This window comes from Myotis brandtii, unplaced genomic scaffold (genome assembly GCF_000412655.1).
Source record: "Myotis brandtii unplaced genomic scaffold, ASM41265v1 scaffold284, whole genome shotgun sequence".
NCBI lineage: Eukaryota > Metazoa > Chordata > Mammalia > Chiroptera > Vespertilionidae > Myotis > Myotis brandtii.
The window spans coordinates 791,660-813,183 of record NW_005360846.1 but is presented as its reverse complement, the minus strand read 5'-3'; the positions used below and the strand labels follow the sequence as shown (position 1 = coordinate 813,183).

Genomic DNA, 21,524 nt, shown 5'->3' with positions numbered 1-21,524 from the left:
TGAGGTTCCAGGACCGTGGCGGCGACTGCCCTCGCCGGACAGCCTCTGCCTCGCTCTCAAAACGAGTGCAGGGTCCGCGGACAGGCGCTCGGGGCTCGGAGAGCCTCTGCGTCCCTAAAAGCGGCTGAAGACTCCCTCACACCGAGCCTCCATCCCTGCTCCGCCCCAACCCTGCTTCAGACTCGTCAAAACTACCGCTCCCAGAGTGCATCGCGGGAACCTATTGACTCCGCGAGTCAGGTGACTCGGGTCAGGTGACTTCGGGCCCGCCCTCCCGCAGATCTAGCCGGACCGGGGAAGCGGGTACAGCTCAAGCATCTCCTACGTCTCGTGGGTCGGTCCCAGAGCCTCCGAGGATCTCAGGTGAGAGCCGGCGCAGCCCCGACAGCCTCCTCCCGCTTCCCCAAGTGGACCCCCTGAGGCCCTGGGCTGGTGCGGCAAGCCGGTCGTCAGCCCGCCGCAATCCAGCCCTGCTCAGCGGCGCCGGGGTCCATCCCTTGCCACTTGTCCCGTCCTGGCGACACCGGACATTCCCCAGGTGCGAGGGCCCGGGTGGAGGTGGGCGGAGGTAGGGCTCACCGTGCTGTCGAGGTGGTGGGGGTGGTCCGAGCCCCTTCCCCGCCTCCCGCTTAGTTGCCGCCTGAATCTGATCGCGGAGTTTACCGGTTGCTTTGGAGAAGGGAGACTCCGAGGGGACCCTTCCGAAACTCCGGTGGAAGTAAGTGCTGAGCTCTGGGCTGGGCTCCAGGGCTGTGGGCAGGAGCCGACCCCGCCCTCTGGGGGCTTTCAGGCTGAAGAAAGGAAGAACAGCTGGGCTTTGCCTTTTTTGACAGTTTGGAGGAAAATAACAACCCTTAGGCTCTTATCCCAAAATAGGGAATGAAGTCAATTTCCTTAAGGTTTATAGGTTCACAAAGTCAAATATCTGACCACAGTTTTAATAATTTGGGGGGGGAAAAGAACTCTAAACCAGTAAAACTGCATTCTTTCTATTAATTAAGTGGCAAGAAGCAGTTGAAGAGGAGAAAATTCAGTATTTGCCTACTTCCTCAGAGTGGGCCCTTACACAACCCACTTAGTGTCTCTGAGCCCATTTCGATATTAAATAAAGATAAGCCCTCCCTGGAGTCCTGTTCTCCAAGCTGGTGAGGCAAAGCCCATGAGGCCACAGGCGTGAAGTGAAAGTCCTTGATGAACAGTTCATGCCATGGTTCCAGGGGGCATATTGTCCAGGCGACATATGGCACTTCTGTGGCCACTACCCCACGGGGCATATTGTTGCTGAGCTGACCCAACTTTAACCTGAACTTCTCTTGCTCTTTGTTTTTCTCACTAGCTCTTTGAAATTGAGGAACATGATAAGGAGTTGGCTGATTGTTTTTATCCTTTTTCCCCTGACGCTCATAGAGAAATGTGGTAAGTTTAGAAATGGGTCAGCAACTTTGTAAAAAGGGAGATAGAGTAAGGAGCCTGACCTGTTTGTAGCCAAGGATTTAGGACTGTCCAGACTGCGTGGGCTTGCCGGGCCCTTGGTCAAGCAGCCACAGGGTGGTGGAGCAGACCCAGGTCTGGGGTCCAGGAGTTTTACAAGGAGTCAGATGATTCCATAAATAGTTGGCCTTCTGGCGTCCCTTCAGGGAGCACACCTGTGCCATTCCCTTCCCCCTCTCTCTCCCTGATAATCTCCCTTCAGGGAGCACACCCATGCCATTCCCTTCCCCGTCTCTCTTCCCATGGGCACATATCCCCTAACTTCTAAGGACCCCATGAGACCTGCAACCAGGAGAGAAATGGCCCTTGTTTCAGTTTCCTAAAGATGTTTTTAATGCAGGCAATGCATTCTTGTGTGCTTTTCTAAATAATAAATAACTAATCGGCCTTCTGCACTAGGGTCCCTATTACCTTATCTGTATTACCAAAATCAAACTGTGGGTCTCCAACAATCTGGGATAATATCTGTAAAGAAGGGCTTGTGTTCCTGCCCTGTGGACCTCACAGAGGGAGGTATGGGCTCTGGGAGATGCTGCAGAAGCGTGATGTGGCCACCTTGTTGAGCCTGGATCTGCCAGGCCACAGAGTCCTAAAGAGTCTGCCCAGTATCCCCTCATAAGATGAGAAAACCGTTCCCTTCAAGAGGGACTGAGGAACAGGGCCAGGGGGGCCTCAAAGAACCCTGGCTCGTTGTCCAAAAAACACACCAGGGTCTGTACATCCTTACAGGGCGTGACTTTTAGTGCAGGGCTCTCAGAGGCCTGTATCATTCTATTAATTCTCCCACTGCCCAAAACACGGCTGAGATTCCTTCCACAGAAGGAATCTGTGCGGAGCACTTCTAGGACCCCAGACCCATTATTCTGGCCACTGTCAAAAATCAGACAGATCTTAAAATCCCTGACCAAAGATTTCAAATCAACCTTGTTCAAACAATACAAATCCTATGCAAGCTTGTCAAGAGCCCGGCGCAGTGGCTGTCTACCATCACAGTTATCCGGCCTCTTAAATCTCTGAGAACATAAGTACCTGACCAGCTCTTCCAGGTTTGTTAAAAAATCAACCGTGTTACTTTACAGTCACACCTTGTGGATAAGCAGTTTCCACGTGCAGCCTGGTGTTTCTTGGTACAGATGCCAGAGCCCCACTCCAGACCTGCTGGGTCACATTCTCTGGGACGAAGGCCCCAGTATGCATATACACACGGGCATTGGCAGGCTTTACATGAAGCTCCATTAGTAATGCTAATGCATTGCTCTAGAAAAGAACAGCAAACCCACCTCAATTATACAGAGGGGAAATTTAGGACCAGAGAGGGTAAAGGTCCTCCCCAAAGTCACAGAGCTAGACAGTAACTAAGATGGGAGCTGAGTAGGGTCCCTGCTCCATTTTACCATTCTGCCTCCTTTCCTGAGTGTCATAAACAGTGGAAACCACCATAAAATCAATAACTGGAATTGGCTTTCTGACCTCAGTCTGGCGGGCCTGTCTTCTCCTTGCTTTGGGGAGTGATCGTCAGGGCCCTTAAGTTGGCTCAGTGGTTGAGCATTGACCCATGGACCAGGAGGCCCCTTTTCGATTCCCAGTCAGGACACATGCCCGGCTTGTGGGCTGGATCCCCGGTAGGGGGCATGCAGGAGAGCCGATAGATGATTCTCTTTCATCATTGATGTTTCTATCTCTTTCTCCCTCTCCCTTCCTCTCTCTGAAATCAATAAAAACATATATATGTGTATATACATACATAAATATATAGAGATATAGATATGAAAACAGACTCTCCTTAGAGGTAACTTGGGGTGGTCTCATTAAGATTCACTTGGTAATTCCAATGTTGTGTCCAGAGACTCCTGCCCCAGGGCAAACTTTAAAGTGTGCTTTCCCAGGATATGATGCCAGTTTTCTAACTGCCTCCCACTTAAAAAAAAAAAATAATAATGTCCTGCCTTGTTTACATGGTGTTAAGAATAGTCAACAGCAATTGTTCAGCACTCTGTGGAAAGTCGCACACATCGCTTTCTCTTTACAAAGCCCTGTGAGGTGGGTAGAACTGTTCTCCCCATGTTACCGGTGAGGAAACAGGCTTACGTACACCCAGGGTCACACAGCTAGGGGGCGACAGAGCCAGAATGGGTCTGTCTGACCTCAGAGCCCAGTCTCTCGGCTGCTGAGCACTAAGTGAGAGGGAAGTAACCATCCCTTGATCTGGTTCTTTGAGCGTCCACAGACTCCGCTTTTGAAATAGAAAGACGGTGGAAGAGCAGAGGCCATGGGGATCGCCCACTCACCCTGATCATAGTCCCGGCAGAGCCCTGGGGACCCAGCGGTGTTGGTGGCTGCCCGGCATCACTTTCAGTGTCCCTGTCCTGGGTACCATCCTGTCACAGTCTTGCTTATCCGGTATGGTCCTCAGCTCTAGGTGGAAAGTAACAGCAAGAACCTACCCCAGCTGTGCAAGCCCAGAACAAAGCCACAGGTGGTCTATGGGAGCAGTGAGTGAAAAAGGAGAGGTGGAGTTGTCAAAGCTGCCTCCAGGCCTCAAGGCTACACCTAAGGGAGGGGCTTTCCTACTCTGTGCAGCTTGGCCTCTGCAAGGGCCGGGGGGCACGTGCCACGCAGAGCGACCCTGGTGGAGTCAGCTGGAGACTTGCAGACACGGGACGAAGTCTGCGTCTGCATTCACACGTGCAGGGTCAGCATGAGGAAGGTGGCTCAGATAGGGTCTGAGAGGTCCCGGGTAGCAGGGCCAGGCCCAGGAGTGCAAGTTCCAGGCTGGCCCTTCCCTTGGAGGAGATGGGGTTACTCCTTCTGGGTGTCCAGGCAGAGGAAGAGAAACTGCCAGGTAGGAGTATTGAGAAGGGGGATCAGACAGTGGAGAACCTCTAAATGCTCTTCCCACCTGGGCGCCTAAACTCAGTTCTTTACCTTCTGCCTTTCATGGTCTGGGGAGAGGGAGACCTGGGCCCTGCCTGCGGCCACTACCCCAGCAAGGACCGTCTTCATCAAGTTGAGCATTTGCTTTCCCATTGGGGGCCCCCTTCCACTTCCATTCTAGATTCATGCCCATCCCTTATGCTGTGCGTCATCCTGAAGGCCTGGAGGTGAGGGAGGGGAGGTGGACAGGTGCCTGGATCTGTGAGCATACCTGGGATGGGGGAAGGGGTGCTGCCCTAAGAACACAGGAAGAGGTCATAGAGAGGCTGACTCACTCATGTTCTGTAGCCAAGTTGCTCTGGGGTGTTTCGCCTCCCACACCTGCTTCTCCCCTCACCCTGGACGCCTGTTTGTCTACCTCATCCTAAGCTAACACCTCAAAGCCAAGAGGAAATCAGTCTCCCCCCCAGTCCCCAGCAGAGTTGGCCTCAGGAAGGGGGATCAGCGAATGGGTTGAGCTGGGTTCAGGTTCATATGGGAACCCAACAGGGTTTTTTGAGAAACAGGTTAGCTGGGCCCATGTGTCTGAGTATAAGTATTTCTCTCCTGGACCTCGACCAGCACGGCTAGAGAGCAGGCACGAGTCCTGAGTAGGGGCGATGGGGGATTGAGGAAAAAGAAAGAGACAGACACAGAGACAGTAGGGAAAGCTGGGACCGGGTGGGACAGCGGGCCCTCTGGTGCAGCACATGTATTTAATACAGTATGATTCCAGGAAGTTTTACTAGAGTTTAAGACAAAGGAAATTATGTGAAGTCATGGTTAAAGATCAAGCTGTAGTTCTTCATTCTTGCGGCTTCATTGTAATTGTCACTCCTGGCTGAGCCCGGATAACTGTGTCCGTTCCTTGCGCCTGGCTGAACTTAGATAATGAAACTCACCCCCTGGCACCTGAGCCCTGTTTCCAGGACGTGGCTCTGCTGACGCCACTGGACTCAGCTGACAATAATCAAAGAAATGCGCGAGGAGAGGCCGGACCCGTTCTGCAGGGCCACTGAAGCTCCACAAACAGAGGAGACTCCTGTGCCTTCCACCTGAAGAGGTGGTTCAAGTCCGCGTTTTCCAGTCCCGGGTTGTGGCTTGAATTCCTTTAGTTTGTAAAACTGTCTCCGGATAACTCGGCTGCACACCCTCAGAGCCCGTGATGTTGGGGAGGAGGAAGCGGCAGCGTCTCCCGCTCAGGCCTGTGTCTCCCTCCAATGGCAGCAGGAGGTGAAAGAGCATAATGAGGGCTTTGGTTTCCAGTCGCATCACTTAGTCCCTCAGAACCTCCGTGTCTTCACCCAGAAGATAGGGGTCATCATGGGACATAGTTCCTGAGCTCAGATGGCCGGGGCCCTGCTCCTTCTCTCCTTGTGGGCCTAAGCCTCTGACCTCGTGACTAATGCCACTGATTCGGGGCCTCAGGAAGGGGGATCAGCGAATGGGTTGAGCTGGGTTCAGGTTCATATGGGAACCCAACAGGGTTTTTTGAGAAACAGGTTAGCTGGGCCCATGTGTCTGAGTATAAGTATTTCTCTCCTGGACCTCGACCAGCACGGCTAGAGAGCAGGCACGAGTCCAGAGTAGGGGCGATGGGGGATTGAGGAGAAAGAAAGAGACAGACACAGCGACAGTAGGGAAAGCTGGGACCGGGTGGGACAGGGGGCCCTCTGGTGCAGCACATGTATTTAATACAGTATGATTCCAGGAAGTTTTACTAGAGTTTAAGACAAAGGAAATTATGTGAAGTCATGGTTAAAGATCAAGCTGTAGTTCTTCATTCTTGCGGCTTCATTGTAATTGTCACTCCTGGCTGAGCCCGGATAACTGTGTCCGTTCCTTGCGCCTGGCTGAACTTAGATAATGAAACTCACCCCCTGGCACCTGAGCCCTGTTTCCAGGACGTGGCTCTGCTGACGCCACTGGACTCAGCTGACAATAATCAAAGAAATGCGCGAGGAGAGGCCGGACCCGTTCTGCAGGGCCACTGAAGCTCCACAAACAGAGGAGACTCCTGTGCCTTCCACCTGAAGAGGTGGTTCAAGTCCGCGTTTTCCAGTCCCGGGTTGTGGCTTGAATTCCTTTAGTTTGTAAAACTGTCTCCGGATAACTCGGCTGCACACCCTCAGAGCCCGTGATGTTGGGGAGGAGGAAGCGGCAGCGTCTCCCGCTCAGGCCTGTGTCTCCCTCCAATGGCAGCAGGAGGTGAAAGAGCATAATGAGGGCTTTGGTTTCCAGTCGCATCACTTAGTCCCTCAGAACCTCCGTGTCTTCACCCAGAAGATAGGGGTCATCATGGGACATAGTTCCTGAGCTCAGATGGCCGGGGCCCTGCTCCTTCTCTCCTTGTGGGCCTAAGCCTCTGACCTCGTGACTAATGCCACTGATTCGGGTCCTTCCAGAGTCGACGGTCAACCTTGCTGTTCCTCCCACGGTGAAGCTGGAAACTGGGAGCTCAACCAATGTCAGCATCGCCCTTCAGTAAGTGCCCAGGCCCAGAGCTGCCCTCGGCCCAGCTCGTCACCCCACGGCCGGCTCCGGCCCTTCATATCTCAAGTGTGATGCTCGTGCCTCTTCGCTTTCAGAGAAGCCAGAGGAAGAGAGGCACCAGCCCTGGGCTGCAGACCGAGGTCCCGGAGTCTCTCTTCCCCCACTCACAGAGCCCTTGTTTCCGGGGGGAGGAGCAGGAAGGAGGCTTCTCCCCAGTCATGTGCCTTTTCCCCAGCCGATAAGAGTCCTTGAGTGGCCAGCAGTTGATGCCAGACTTCAGAGTGGCCCTTGCCAAGGCTCTAAGTATTTGAGGAGAGCCCTGAGGTGAGGGGTAAGGAGCTGAGCACTCGTTAGATCACTTCCTAAAGCAGAAGGGACTCCATCTGTGGATCCCGTTTGTGAGACCCTCACACTTAGCCTCCACTGAGAGTCTGTCTTGCTGACCTCTGCTGGTTCCGGCATGAGGCTGCCGACCCAGTTCAGACTGTGCTGAGAGCCTCCCTCTTCTGCATCCTTCACTGCTTCCCCTGCACCTGCCTCCCGGTCGCATGGATCCTGTAGAGGAAGGTCTGGAGCCCTGTCCTTTCTCTCTCCCCCTCTCCTCACCCCTCCTGGGAAGTCTGTTCTCAAACCACAGCTTTGGTACCAAGGCTCCCCAACAGACCTACATTCTGTCTATAGCCCGGCCGCTTGCACCCGGACACCTGGTGAATCGGACATGTCATCCCCTCACCACAGCTCTCCCCTCTCCAGAACCCTGGAGTGGCTTTCCACTGCCTTCTAAACTAACGCCAGGCCTCTCAGTGCAGACCTGAGCCCCCCTGGGTTGCCCAGACATACCTCATGGCTTTCTGGGGACACAGTGCTCCCTGCTCAGACCTGAGCGTCTCCGAAGCCTTTCCCACCAGAGCAGGTGTCATCGTCCAGTCGGCCTCTGGACACCTTCTTTGGCATTCACAGCCAGTTTCACACCTTCTTGTGGTCTCAGTCAGCCCCAGTAGGACATCTTCTCCTCTGATAAAGATAGAAAGCTCCTGCCTGGCCGGTATGGCTCGGTGGTTGAGCGTTGACCTATGAACCAGGTATCACGGTTCGATGCCTGGTTTGTGGGCTCCATCCCTCATAGGGGATGTCCAGAAGGTGGCCTATCAATGATTCTCTCTCATCATTGATGTTTGTATCTCTCTCTCCCTCTCCCTTCCTCTCTGAAATCAATAAAAATATATATTTTTTCAAAAGATAGAAAACTCCTAAGGAGCAGGGAGCCCACCTTCTCTCCCCTCAGATTGAGCACATAGCACTTCCTCACCCTAACTGCTTGAGAATGACAGGCCCCGTGGGAAGTCCAGAGGTGGGTTGAGATCGCACAGTGTCCCACTCCGCAGTAGTAATCAGACTCTTGTCCCCCACAGGCATCCCCTAAATGCAACCTTGGTGATCACTTTTGAAATCACATTTCATTCAAAAAACATCACTATCCTTGAGCTGCCGGATGAAGTAAGTAATGAACCTTAACTGATGGGTAGAGAACTACTGGGTAACAAAACACATTTAAATTAAGTGCTCTGGAAGTGGGCCACCTGGTTTATAGGCCGTGGGCTGCCCCCCGTCCCATCCCTCTAGAAATCTCTGATTTTGGCTTTGTTGGTCTCCTTGAGGATGGGCGTCTTATGCTGTTAGACGGAATTAGGAAGGCAATGCTAAGAAATGTAAGGTAGAAAATGTTTCTGTGAATGTAGAAGAAATTCTTAAGGTAGTTTTCTAAGACTTTGCTACTCAAAGGGTGTTCAAGGCCTAGCAGCATTGTCCCTGCTGGAAACTTTTTAGAAATGCAGACTCCCAGGCCCCGTGCCAGATCCACTGATTCAAAATCTGCACATGAGCATGATCCCTGGATGATTTGAGTCCACATTAAGGTTTGCAAAGCACTGTTCTGAGATCCCATTGGTTGAGTGTTATTTCCAAAACCCAGTGCCAGAGTCTGTCTGGTATTACAGCGATAACTATTCATAGCCCTTATGCCTTTGTCTGTTAGTAAACACCCTGCTTCTGCCTTACTAAGGATTTGAGCCAATTACTGATAAATTAGATAAAAAACATCAATGGGGAGGCAGTATAAAGTAAACGAGGGTTTTAACAAAAAACAGACAAGATGAATGGAGGGATGAAATTGACCATAAGGCATGCCACGAGGCCCTGTGTGGTTGTAGAAATGGGCTGCAAACTGGCCCTGAGCCCCTTAGCAAGCAGACCGTGTGGAAGCATGGGCTTCCTGTGAGAAGGGAATCTCAGCTCATCCCATGGTGAACATCACACATCATTAGACCCAACTTCTCCCACCCCAGGGTATCAGGCCTGCTGCGGGCTAAGAAAAGCCAGTGGTTCCAACAGCAGGTCCTGGCGTTCAGTTCTCTGAGGTCTGGCTTGATCCACAGATGGCTGGCTGGTGAGAGAAAGGGAGCCGTCCCACCTTCCCTCAGAGATGAGCCAGGGGTAGGCCCAAGGGCAGAACCACATTCTGCTCAGAAAGTCTAGCATAAGACATCGGTGTATGGGGGTTGCAGTTGGCTGGTCGGTCGTGTTTCTCCCTTTTGTTAGTAAGCTCCCGGAAGGCGGGGACCCTGTGTGATCTGTCCCCACATTCCCTAGTGCATAGTCTGCAGCGGGACACTCAGGTCCCAACAAATACATGGCACTGGATCGAATTCAGTTTTCCTATAGGTTGTGGTGCCTCCCCAAGCGACAGAGTCCTCTTTTCAAGTGACATCTCGGAATGTGGGACAAATTACTGTTTTTCTGCACGAAAATCATTCCAGCCAAACCGGGTAAGCTGGGGTTTAAGTGGTGAGAAGAAAGGCAGTGCTGGCCCGTGGGGGTTTCTCTCGGGAGCCCCATTTCAGCTCATCCTGGCCTCCAAATCCTTTCCAGCCCAAGGATACGCTTCTTGGTGATCCGCAGCAACGTCGTCAGTGTCATAAACCAGGTGGTTGGCTGGATCTACTTTGCGGCCTGGTCCATCTCCTTCTACCCGCAGGTGATCATGAACTGGAGGCGGAAAAGGTAATCTGCTGAGCTGTACGCTCAGGGTCGTTTGGTGCCCGTATGACGGGCATTCCCACGAGGCAGTCGGTAGCACGGGTTCAGCCCTTCCCCCTCTGCTTATCTCCTTTCCTGCCCTTTCTAGAAAGCTGTTGAGGTGAGAGCTCTAAGAGCCTGTGGTGGCACTTGTACTGCTGGGCAGTTGGTCTCTTGCCCAGTTTAGCTCCTCCCTGTGAAAGCAACACAATGGGGCTTCTCAGTGAAGCGGAGAACGGGCTGAGTGGGGGCGACGTCCCCCCAAATATTCTCTTATCTCGGTCCGTCCAGCCCTGGAGGAATTAAAGTCAAGTTGTGCTACAGTACCGGAGGTGGATCCTTCAGCCTTGGAGAATAAACCTTCCCACCTTGATTATAAAAACAAAGAGGGAGGCGAGGCCAGGATATGGGTGTAGGAACACCCTGAACTCACCTCCTCCCACAGACATACTCGGAATATACGTTACGTATAGAGCAGTTCCTGCTAAAAAAAAACTGAGGGCCTAGCCCTAGCCGGTTTGACTCGGTGGACAAAGCATTGGCCTGTGGACTGAAGGGCCCCGGGTTCAATTCCAGTCAAGGGCACATGCTTGGTTTGGAGCACAACCCCCAGTAGGGGGTGGGCAGGAAGCAACCCATCAATGATTCTCTCTCATCATTGATGTTTCTATCTCTCCCTCTCCCTTCCTCTCTGAAATCAATAAAAATCTGTTAAAAAATAAAAAAAGAGAACTGAGGGCCTATTGAACAGCTTCTGCACAACAAAGGATAGAGGGACCACATACAGAAGGTAGGAGAGATGGAGACATGGTAACGAAGGGCAACCCATCTCCCACACGGAGGCCTGTAGCAGGGAGGGATGTTACCCAGGGCCCTGTGCAAGGACTCGCCCACCCTGGGGCACAGCAAAACTCGTTTTAAAGGCACCTAGACTATATGTGGAGGAAATACATTTAAATTGCATTTCTATACATGAATAACAATGTTTCAGAAAGAGAAATTAAGAAAATCCTACTTACAGTTGCATCTAAGAAATTAAAATACCTAAGAATAAATTTAACCAAGGAGATGAAAGACCTGTATTCTGAAAACAGACATCAATGAAAGAAATTACATTGATACAAATAATAGAAAGATATACCATGCTCACAGATTGGAAGAATTAATATTGTTTAAATGTTCACACTTACCCAAAGCAATCGCAGATTCGATGCAATCCCCATCAAATTACCAAAGGCGTTTTTCACAGAACTACAACAAAGTATCCTAAAATTGGTATAAAAACCACAAAGACCCCAAATAGCCAAATCAATCTTGAAAAAGAAGAGGTATCACATTCCCTGATATCAAACTATACTACAAGGCTATAGTAATCAAAACAGCATTGTCCTGGCACAAAAACAGATACAGAGATCAATGGAATAGAATAGAGAGCCCAGAAACAAACCCACACATACACAGTCAATCTATAACAAGGGAGTTAGGAATATACAATGGGGTAAAGATGGTCTCTTCAATAAATGACGTTGGGGAAACTGGACAACTACCTGCAAAAGCATGAGACTGGACACTATCTTACACCATTTTGATTAAAGACTTGAATGTAGTAAGACCTGAAACCATAAAACTAGAAGAAAACATGGGCAGTAAGCTCTTTGATATCAGTCTTAACATTTTTTTGGATATGTCTTCTCAGACAAGGGCAACAAAAGCAAAAATAAACAAATGGAATTCCATCAAACTAAAAAGCTTTTTGCATAGCAAAGGAAACCAACAAAACAAAAAGGCAACCTACTGAATGGGAGAAGATATTTGCAATTCATATATCTGATAAGAGGTTAATAGCCAAAATGTACAAAGAACTTGTATAAATATCAAAATAAGTAAGCTACTCGATTAAAAAGTGGGTAGAGGACTTGAACAGACCTTTTTTCAAAAAAAGGCATTCAGATGGCCAACAGGCACATGAAAAGATGCTCAACATCACTACCAGGGAAATGCAGTTCAAAACCCCAAGATAGTACCTCACAACTGTGAGAATGGCTATCATTCAAAAGTCAAAAAATAAGTGTTGTAAAGGATGTGGAGAAAAGGGAACCCTCATACACTGGTGGCAGTTTAAAATGATGAAGCCACTGTGGGAAACAGTATGGAGGGTCCTCAAAACATTAAAAATAGGACCACCATGTGATCCAGCAATTCTACTGGGAATTTATCCAAAGATGACAGAAACACTAATTTGAAAAAAAATATATGCACCCCTGGGTTCAGTGCAGCATTATTTGCAATATGGAAGCAACCTGAGTGTCCGTTGATAGACAAATGGGTAAAGAAGATGTGGTACATATATACAATGGAACATCACTCGGCCATAATAAAGAATGAAATCGTGCCATTTTCAACAGCGTGGATGGACCTAGAAGGTGTAAGCTAAGTGAAATAGAAAAAAATAAATATTGGATGATTTTATTTATAATATGAAATCTAAAAACAAAACAGAAACAGACTCATTGGTATAGGTAACAAACTGGTGGTTCCCAGAGCGAGGTAGTGGGGAGACATTGGGGAGTAGGCTCCATAGGTGAACAGGATGAAGAGGTACAAACTTCCAGGTGTGAAATAAATAACTCATGAGGGTGTGAGGTATAGCACAGGGAATATAGTCAATAATATTGTAATAACTTTGTACAGTGACAGGTGGTAACTAAACCTATTGTGGGGATCATTTTGTAATGTATATAAATAACAAATCACTATGGTGTATTTCTGAAATGAAAAGGATATTGTGTGACAATTACACATCCCTGGGAGGAAAGGACAAAGTGGGCCTGCGATTGCGTCTTCATGCAGCAAGGACACAAGCTTTCCCACAGTCACCTCTCCATGTGGGCCTCTTGTGGGGCTGCTGAGCAGGGTGCCAGGGAGGGGAGGCACCTCCTTTCTGCAGGAGGCCCCAAGCTTCCCTCGGGGGCCAGGACTTGAGGCAGGAGGCACCTGGTTCCCAAGAGGGTGGGATTGAGTGGCATCGACTGTGGCATGAAGGGGGACCCGAGGCCAGTGCTCCGCCGGGCCCTCCTTCCCGTGTACTAGGAGCTCTTTCCCCTCCCCTCCCCTCCCCTCCCCTGCCTTCACTGGCCGGCTCACCTGCCCCGTCTCCATCTCCCCTCCCACAGTGTTGTCGGTCTGAGCTTCGACTTCGTTACCCTGAACCTGACGGGCTTCGTGGCCTACAGCGTGTTCAACGTGGGCCTCTTCTGGGTGCCACACATCAAGGTATGGCCCTGCCCGCCCACCACAGCCCAGCCCAAGCCGTTCCTGGCCTGGCTGCCCCTCACTCAGCTTCGTCACCCCCCTCAACAGGAGCAGTTTTTCCACAAATACCCGAATGGAGTGAACCCCGTGGAGAGTAACGACATCTTCTTCAGCCTGCACGCCGTGGCCCTCACCCTGGTGGTCCTGGTGCAGTGCCTCCTGTACGAGGTGAGAGATGGGATGGCACCTGCCCCCTGTGGCTGCCAGGCAGCACCCACCACCACCACCTGCTACCCACACCTGCTGTTTCACTACAGAGACACAGAGACCCTCAGAAAGGACACGTGTTTGATCGCTCAGCACCTGATTGATGATTGGGCCAAGATAATAGGCCAGGCACAGGGATCACACCACGAGCCCAAGTTCTTGTCCCCTCACCCCAGGTCTGCAGTGAGGGACAGAGAGAGGCATGATGATGACCCAGCAGGCGGAGAGCTGAGGGGAGGGGAGAGCATGGCCTAGCCAGCGAGGAGGGGGAAGGAGGGCGTCAGGAATTTGTGTTTACTGTGGTCCGTGGGGTGAGTAACGTTCCTGTGGCAATGGGGAAGAGGGACAGGGTGGGGCACCTCCAGCTGGGGCACCGACTGTGAAGGCCAAGGGGCAGTGAGAGCCACCATGAGCCGGTGGAGGTAGCTGGGGTTCGGTGTGAGGAGGAGGCTCACAAGGGCCCCGAGAGGTCCTGGGGGGTCTGGACTCAGCCGCGTTGGGCCATGTGTCTGCTCGCTGACGTGGTAGTTTCTTTCACTTCCCCGTGGGCGCACCACTTCCCTCACAGAGTTCCCTTCATACACGCAAGGCCAGCCACGCTGCTTGGGCCCCACCTTCACGAACCTTCCAGGTTTTCTTACTCTTTGCTGTGGAGCTTGGGTGAAGGAGCCTTCTTTGGGGAAGGGGAAGGGTGGGGACAGATTCCAGAGTGGCTCCCTCTCTGCATCATGGAATGAACAAGCCTGGGCTGGGATGGTGTTGGGTTCCATCCCCAACATCCTTCACTCCTGGGGGGCTCTGGGAGGCACCCAGTTCAGCATTGTGGAAACAAGAAGCAATTGGGCTCTGGAAAGTCCAAGAAGGACTGAACTAGAGACCCCGATAGTGACAAGAGCATTGCCCCCACCCACGCCCACCTCCCCCCCTTCCCCCCTCTCATCCCCAGCGCGGCGACCAGCGGGTGTCCTGGCCCGCCATCGGCTTCCTGGTGCTCTCGTGGCTCTTCGCGCTCGTCATCATGATTTTGGCCGTAGTCGGGGTAACCACGTGGCTGCAGTTTCTCTTCTGCTTCTCCTACATCAAGCTCGCGGTGACACTGGTCAAGTACTTTCCGCAGGTACTTCTGGGGCCTTCCTTCCCTTCCATGTGGCCACCGGGGTGAGGGGGTGAGATACAGGCTCCCGGTCCTGTCCTGGCTGGGGCGAGGACCAGGCACGGGAAGCCGCAGTGGGAGCCATGGGCCCAGCAGGATGGGACTGGGTGAAAGCTGGCCACACCGCCGCCTGCTCTTCCCTGGCGCCAAAATCTCACGAAGACTTCAGCGGAGACTCTGAGCTCACACTCAGCTGAGAGTCAGGGGTGGTGCAGATCTCTCCATCCCAACCTTCCTAGCGGCTTCAGTTCTGCCCCATTACCACAGCCGACAGCCCTGAAAGATCAGGTGGGAGGAGGGAACCCACCACTGTGACCTCCACTCCCATCCAGGCCTTCCTTGCGGGCCCTCAGCAGCCTCCTTCGAGCATCAGACAGGCCTATGCAGACCCCGGGACTTAGAGTCAAGCATGCCTGCCCCATTGCTGGAGTGGCCGGGGACAGCATCGCTTATGACATAAGTGCCAACTGCAGACTCCACGTACGAGTGGAGGCCTCGTTCTCACCTCGTTCTCTGTGGAGAAGCCCCTTTTCAGCTTCCCCAGCACAGGGAACCTCATGCCCGTGGGCTCAGGAAGGAGAACGTTTTGGCCAGAGTCAAGGCCAGTCTCCTGGGGGGCCTGAAACAGAGCCAGACCCTGAAGGATAAACAAGACTCAGTTCTGTGGACACGAGAGGAGGGGGAATTCCAGGCGAGGGGCAGCTTACACAGCCCGCAGGCAGGAAAGCGTGGAGGCAGCAAGGACACCTGGCAGGCCGAGCAGTGTTGAGCTAAAGGAAGGTGGGGCCAGGCACCAGGGGCTTGGGAAGAAGGCTTTGGGGTGGGGGCAGGTCTTGGGGGAAGTGGGGCCTGGGTCCCTGACTGTGGGAAAGCTTGGGGCTGGGAAACCTGGGAGGCAGGAGTCCCAGTTTGGAGACGTTTGAAACTGTCCAAGACTGGAGAGGTGGCAGCAAGTATGGAGAGGGTGGGAGAGGACAAAAAAGGGGACCTGGCTGATGGCTGACTGGGAGAAGACCCCTCCAGAGGCCTAGCAGAGGAACCCGGAGGGTGCTGGCGTTGGAGGGAGGAGGTGCGGCACTGGCAGCAGCGGGAGGGGGTGTCCGGTAGATCCGCCCACTAGACCCGGGAAGCCTGAGACAGAGACCCCGGCGCCCAAGCAGGGCTGAGGCGGGAGGTAAGCCCACTCTACAGCTGGAGAAACCAAGGCTAGGAGAACGCCCCAGGCAACGGGCACCAGTGGTGGAGCTGGTGTTCCAGACCAGGCGGTTCTCCCAGCCCGGGTCGCAAGCACAGCATGGAGTCCAGGCTGAGGGGGGAGTATTCATGGGAGATGAGGAGGAAATCCGAGTGGCTGGAAAACCACGAGAGGGCTTTGTCCTGGAACAGGGAGGGGGAAGAAGATGGAGAAGCAGCATGCCAGCCTCCCTCCATCGGGGCTGTGTGGTGCAGGTGGGGGAGGCAGAGGGCCCTGCTCACTGTGCGTGCGGATGAGACCCCAGGACCACCCAAGCTGTTCTCCGCCAAGCCTTGTCAGAGCCCAAAGGTCACCGTGTTCTTTGGAGCTGAGGCTGGAGCACACGAGTGGGAGGAATTAGAGCCGCTCTTGTTTGGAGTGGCCGTCAGGAGGCTCATGAGGCAGCCACCCAGCCCCCTCACCGCCCTCCATGTCTTTGTCTGGCTGCCCAGGCCTACATGAACTTTGTCTACAAAAGCACCGAGGGCTGGAGCATTGGCAACGTGCTTCTGGACTTCACTGGGGGCTGCTTCAGCCTCCTCCAGATGTTCCTCCAGTCCTACAACAATGGTGAGTCTATCAGCGGTGGGCCGGGCGAGCTCCACCCCCCAAGCCTGCCCCACGGCTTGGGAATCCAAGCAGTCCCAGCCCCTAGGTCCCCCCAGGGGCATCTGCAAGGGCAGGGTTGGTGGTTTCCTGGACAGGTGAGGACCCCCACCCTCCACAACCCCGGGAGCTGCCAGCCTAAAACCAGATTCTGTCCCCTCTGGCGAACAGACCATTGGACACTGATCTTTGGAGACCCAACCAAGTTTGGACTCGGCATCTTCTCCATCTTCTTCGACATTGTCTTCTTCATCCAGCACTTCTGCTTGTACAGAAGGAAACCCGGGTATGAGCAGGTGAACTAGCACCCAGGGCACCAGTGTCAGTGGCCCGGGCCCTGTGCCCAACCAGGAGGCTGGAGAGCGGCCTGGAGTGCAGGGCTGGCTCGGTGTGCAACATCGGAGAAGCGTTCTCTTCCTCAGGGCCAAACACTTTAAACGTGAACCAGCCTGCCTTCGTCCAGGACTTTCCAGGGCCGGGGAGAAACCTCCCTCTGAGACAGACGCCTGACTCTGCTCCGAGATTAAAAGGCTGGCTGCTGGCGGCCCCTCGGGTCTTACTGGCCAGTCACCTGGCCCCCCTGCGACTTGATGCTGCCATTTCTATTTTCTTTAAGGCTTCAGGCAGCACCTACAGGTTCTGAGAGCCATGCCAAGCAGGACTGGACGCGGAGCTGGGAGCAGGCCTTGCCTCAAGCAACCAGTGTTTCTGGGAGCAGCTTGAAGGACTGAACTTGCAGCTTTGGTGCCACTGCTGTTCCCAGAGACCAAGCTGCCAGGTGCTGTGGCCAGTGGACTGAGGGGTGCTGTGCTGGTGCTGGTGGCAGAGGGGCTGGGACTTTGGGGTTAGGCCTTGGGGTCCCTTCTCTGAGTCTGAACACCCCCCTTCCTGACACTTATTCTACATAACCCAGCTTCCACGACTGCAGGCACAGGGGCCCAGGCCAGCGCCTAGTAAAGAAACAGTATTTCTGGGTCTTGAGGTGCCCAGCACCCTGTGGTTCTGAACTGGGCTCACTCCCAACACCCTGTGGCTCTTTATCACACTAACACCCCTTTTGGCTTTTTGGGAGGGATGTTTTGGAAGTGAGTGGCTGTCTGCCTACCTCCACTTTCCAGTCAGGGGCCCACGTGAAACCCTCAGCTGCTCCTTCCCCTGTGTCTGGATACAGGACACACACACACACACACTCACTCCGTGCCTTAGAGGCCTGTTGGACCCGCCAAATGGTGAGCTCCCCTGGAGGAGGGCAGGCCTGTCTCCCCTCACTTCCCCCAGACCTGAGACTCGCCAATTTTGGGCTGTTCAGTAGCCTCGGAGAAGGACTTGAGACCACCTCACATAAGACCCATGGGCCAACCCTGATCCCAAATCCCCTTCCCTCCAAACCCAACCAGTTGACACCAGATGGCAGCCTCTGGAAACATGCCTTGTACGTGCCTTGAGATTGTCTATCCACTCTCCAACTTTTTACTACAAGTTCAATGAGGGGCCTGTATCCTGGATTAAAACCTGTTTCCTTTTGTGCGCCGAGCATTTGCCAGATGCAGGAGGCAGGTGTGTTGGCTTCAGAACCAAGTCCTTGGGGCTTAGGGAGATGGCCTCCCAAGGTGACCGCGTGCCGACCTGGCACTTCATCAGGGGACCCGCTTGGGTAGTGCCAGACGCCTGCCTGCTCAGGGCCAGGTAGGTCCCACGGGTCCCACGCCTGCATTCCCAGGGGCACGCTGCTCGAGCTGTGGTGGTGAGCAGGGGTTGGGTGAGGTCTTAAGGGGCACACCACCACTGGGAGTGGAGGGATGTCTGATCTTTCCAGATTCTTCATCAATCCAGGTGTAAAAATACCAAGTAATTTAGGCTCTTGTTTCCCCAAAGCAGAGATTGCAGCCTGACCAAGTATGCACACCTGTTTTATTTGGGCCACCCAGTATGTTACCAGGTGCCACACTTTAAAAGTGGGAGATTTCAAAAATCTGATTTGTCAGTGGGTCCATGAGTGGCAACAATTTCCAGAGCTGGTGGTGCAGCCCATGGTGGGCCAGCCAGAGGCCTGGAGGGCTCCAGTCACCCCATTTTGTCAGGTGGCAGCCTCTGGAAACGTTTGGGGTTGCATCCCTGGCTGTGATCAACTGAGTGCTCTTAAGAGCCTTAGGGGGAGGGTATTTTTCCCATGAACCCCTTGGTCTCCATGAGGCTCCTCCTGGGTGGGGACTGAGACCCGATTCACAAGGGAAGTTGGGTGAAGGTGAAGGTGAAGGTGGATGTGGCCAGGCCAAGCCCATGTCCCGTGGGCCTAGGATCAGTGGGGCTTCTTCCCAGAGCAGCCAGGGCCAGGTCCGCCGACCTTACAAACAAAGCTGTCCCCGTAATCCACCCCCAAGTACCCCAGCCCTGCCTGCACCTTAGCAAAGACCCCTGTGAATCCCAGCTCTGTTTATTGGGCACAAGGTGTGTGTGTGGGGGGGGGGGGGTTCATACTGCCCCATTTCCACAGTAACCAAAATAAGGTTCTCTAATTTGCTGAGTCATTCCCAGATTGAATTAGTAAGCTAAATTCAAAGTAGAACCGGCATCTCCAAATAGCAAGATAAAAACCCTTTGTATCAAAGTGATTAAAAAAGTACAAAAGTTAAACAGGCATAGAGGAGATTGGCAATCTTGAAAAATGCCCTCAAAAGTCAGCCTCAAACCTCTTCTAAATCTTGTAAGCTGGTGAACCCTGGAAGGCTAGCGCCCCTCGGAGGAGTCGGGGAGCGATGGGTGAACTGAGCCTGCTGGCTTCCATGCTGGCAAACTTCTGCTGCCTCTGAAGTGTCGAATCCCCTCTGAGCAACGGGAATGCGTGGGACACAGGCACTTTGGAGCTGAGACAGAGGGCAGGGCTGGCCCACCAGGCGTTGTTCTGCTTTGTGGCCGCTCTCAGGAAGTGGGGGCCCCTGCTCCCCTGGGCACTGCTGAGACCAGGCAGCAGGGTCTGGGGGCTGAGCTTGTGGTCACTACAGACTGACAACTCGGCTCCAGGCCATTGTTTCCAGTCCTCGGTGTCCAAGGGAGGGTTGGTCCCAGAGCCTCAGGCCACTGGTGAGGGGAAGGCAGGCCAGTCAGGCCTCTGGGACCAGCTCTTGCCCTTCTGAGTGGGGCCCAGCACTCAGCAGGAGCCAGGACGAGGGGCAGACTGAGGAAGTAGTGTCACTGTACAAGGAGGCGGCAGGCATGTCGGGACCTCGGCGGGCTGCTAGGACAGCATGGACTGCTGCACGGCCTTCTGCAGTGACTGCCGCGTCACCAGCAGGCGCACCACCTCCTCCGAGCGCTTGGTGAGCCGCTTCCGGGCCTGGTCGTGTGTGACCATGGTCATGTCCCAGCCGTTCACCTGACCCAGGGAGAAAATACAGCCACCTCAGCTCCCCACCCTCTGGGATCTGGAAGTAGGTTGGGCTCTGGGGAGCCTGGGTTACCCAAGCAGGCCCCAGGCGGATGACCCCTGGATAGGGGATGCCAAGCACCAGTTGCCACACACAGAAGAGAGCCAGCTTCCTCTGGGGCAAGGCCAGCATGGGCTCCAAAATGGCTGGGGTGAGTCTCCCAGGAGGCAGGGGCAGCCTCAGCCCCACTCCCACATGCTTCAGCCCCTCCAACCCAAGCCTTGTTTTCCTCCTTTGGCTCTTCTGTTACCTGCATGATCTTGTCTCCAATCTGTAGCCCAGCAATTTCAGCAGGGCCTCCTTCCGATACCCGTGTGACATAAATGCCCTGGAAACAGACAGCCCACGTCAAGCCCTGGGTTCACTGGACTGGCCCCTTATCCACAGAGCAAAGTCCAGTAGGCATACGCCCAGCTGTCCATCTGTCTATCCCTGCACTGAGCCTCCCTCCAGCCCCCACCCCCAGGCACAGGCTGTACCAAGACAGCCAAGGGGACAGCTGGCTGCCCCAGGGATGCTCCAGCCCCTGCTGCTCCTGGGCTCTGTGTAAACGGGCCTTCCTCCGGCTGGGCAGCCCACTCCTTACCCCCACCCCTATTTATTCCCACCAGATCATTTCTTAGACCTTCTTAGAGGGGACTGCTGGCGAGAGACTAGGTCTGCTCCTTCCACAAAGGCCCGGGAAGCAGAGACCCACCATCTCAGGCCTCTGCTGCACGGAGAGGCCCCAGGACTCTGGTCCTCACCTTATCCGTCTTGTCTTCTGAGAAAGGATTCTGGGAGGGATCCTGGTCAATTCCACCTCCAATGCTGAAGCCCAGGATTAAATTCTCACCTTGACGCAGCTTATGAATTTCAACTCTTTGCTAGCAAAGAAAAGAATGAGTTGGGGGTGAGTAGAGAACAAATCTGGTCTGTATCTCCTGCAGCCGCCCCAGACTGCTGGAACAGCTCAGCCATGCCAGGAGGGTGGGGACCAGGGCCCTCTGCAGAAATCCAGCTGGTCACCAGCCTGGGGGGGTTGAGACTCGACTCAGCCACATCAACTCTCCCACATAACACTCTGTCCCAACCTCTCTCCCCTTCCTCTGTCTCAGGCGTCAGCCTTAGTCAACAGGTGCTCTCAGCCCCGGTTGCTATGGTTGCTACGGATGGGGGGCTGTATCCCAAGGGAGGGATCACTCAGGACAGAAGGGGTCAGGCCCTAAAAAAACTGCAGGCAGATTGCTGAGGCAGCCCAGGTAAGGGCAACACAGAGGATGCTCAGGAAAAGTGGAGATAAAACTCACACAGGAAGGAGAGGAGGGGCTGTCCTGGCCAAGGGAATAGGAGCAGAGGCTTGAAGGTGCCATACATAAAGGTCCATGGAACCAGGGTGTACAGCGCAGGACCGGAACTGGGAGGTGAGAAGAGGCTAAGAGGCTGGGGCCAGACAGGAAGGCCCTGGAGACTGGGCCCCAGGGAGGGTCTTTTCCCTCAGCCCCAGGCCCTGCTCTTGTGCAGTGGAGGAGAGTCCTAGGGTTCTCCTACCATATCTGGGGCTGTGGTCCCCAGCTGTGCCAGGCTCCTTTCAAAGCCCTCAGCAGACATGCTCCAGTCACCAAATACTGGAATC

At 53.7% G+C, this 21,524-nt stretch overlaps 3 protein-coding genes across 7 annotated transcripts in view; 1 reads left to right on the top strand and 2 right to left on the bottom strand.

Annotated features, from left to right (window-relative positions):
- The window catches only part of SHPK (sedoheptulokinase), a 24,289-nt gene extending 22,932 nt beyond the window's left edge, over nucleotides 1-1,357 (bottom strand). The window contains exons 1-2 of the mRNA XM_014541936.1: nucleotides 1,334-1,357; nucleotides 580-669 (exon numbers count right to left, since the gene is read on the bottom strand). Coding sequence (XP_014397422.1) covers nucleotides 580-669; nucleotides 1,334-1,357 — 114 coding nt within the window. The remainder of the gene's footprint in view (nucleotides 1-579; nucleotides 670-1,333) is intronic.
- Nucleotides 7-18,020, top strand: CTNS (cystinosin, lysosomal cystine transporter). 4 transcript variants are annotated; one of them, XM_014541961.1, is made up of 13 exons: nucleotides 7-363; nucleotides 634-718; nucleotides 1,337-1,416; nucleotides 6,810-6,888; nucleotides 8,310-8,394; nucleotides 9,619-9,722; nucleotides 9,826-9,957; nucleotides 13,146-13,245; nucleotides 13,333-13,452; nucleotides 14,438-14,608; nucleotides 16,331-16,448; nucleotides 16,656-16,770; nucleotides 17,101-18,020. In XM_014541961.1, the coding sequence occupies exons 3-13, from the start codon at nucleotides 1,356-1,358 to the stop codon at nucleotides 17,213-17,215; spliced, it is 1,200 nt and encodes a 399-aa protein (XP_014397447.1). In that variant the 5' UTR covers nucleotides 7-363; nucleotides 634-718; nucleotides 1,337-1,355; the 3' UTR covers nucleotides 17,216-18,020. The 4 variants fall into 4 exon arrangements, with proteins under 4 accessions (XP_014397447.1, XP_014397446.1, XP_014397449.1 ...); XM_014541960.1 differs by lacking the exon at nucleotides 634-718; XM_014541963.1 differs by lacking the exons at nucleotides 7-363; nucleotides 634-718; nucleotides 1,337-1,416 and adding an exon at nucleotides 4,100-5,637.
- Nucleotides 18,021-18,378: 358 nt separating this feature from the next.
- Nucleotides 18,379-21,524, bottom strand: part of TAX1BP3 (Tax1 (human T-cell leukemia virus type I) binding protein 3) — a 4,914-nt gene continuing 1,768 nt past the window's right edge. The window contains exons 1-4 of one of the 2 annotated variants that reach the window (XM_014541965.1): nucleotides 21,199-21,366; nucleotides 20,656-20,775; nucleotides 20,160-20,237; nucleotides 18,379-19,857 (exon numbers count right to left, since the gene is read on the bottom strand). In XM_014541965.1, coding sequence (XP_014397451.1) covers nucleotides 19,720-19,857; nucleotides 20,160-20,237; nucleotides 20,656-20,775; nucleotides 21,199-21,261 — 399 coding nt within the window. In that variant the 5' untranslated portion in view covers nucleotides 21,262-21,366 and the 3' untranslated portion in view covers nucleotides 18,379-19,719. Of the gene's footprint in view, nucleotides 19,858-20,159; nucleotides 20,238-20,655; nucleotides 20,776-21,198; nucleotides 21,367-21,524 lie in introns of those variants that run through there. The other variant, XM_014541964.1, reaches the window with a different exon arrangement.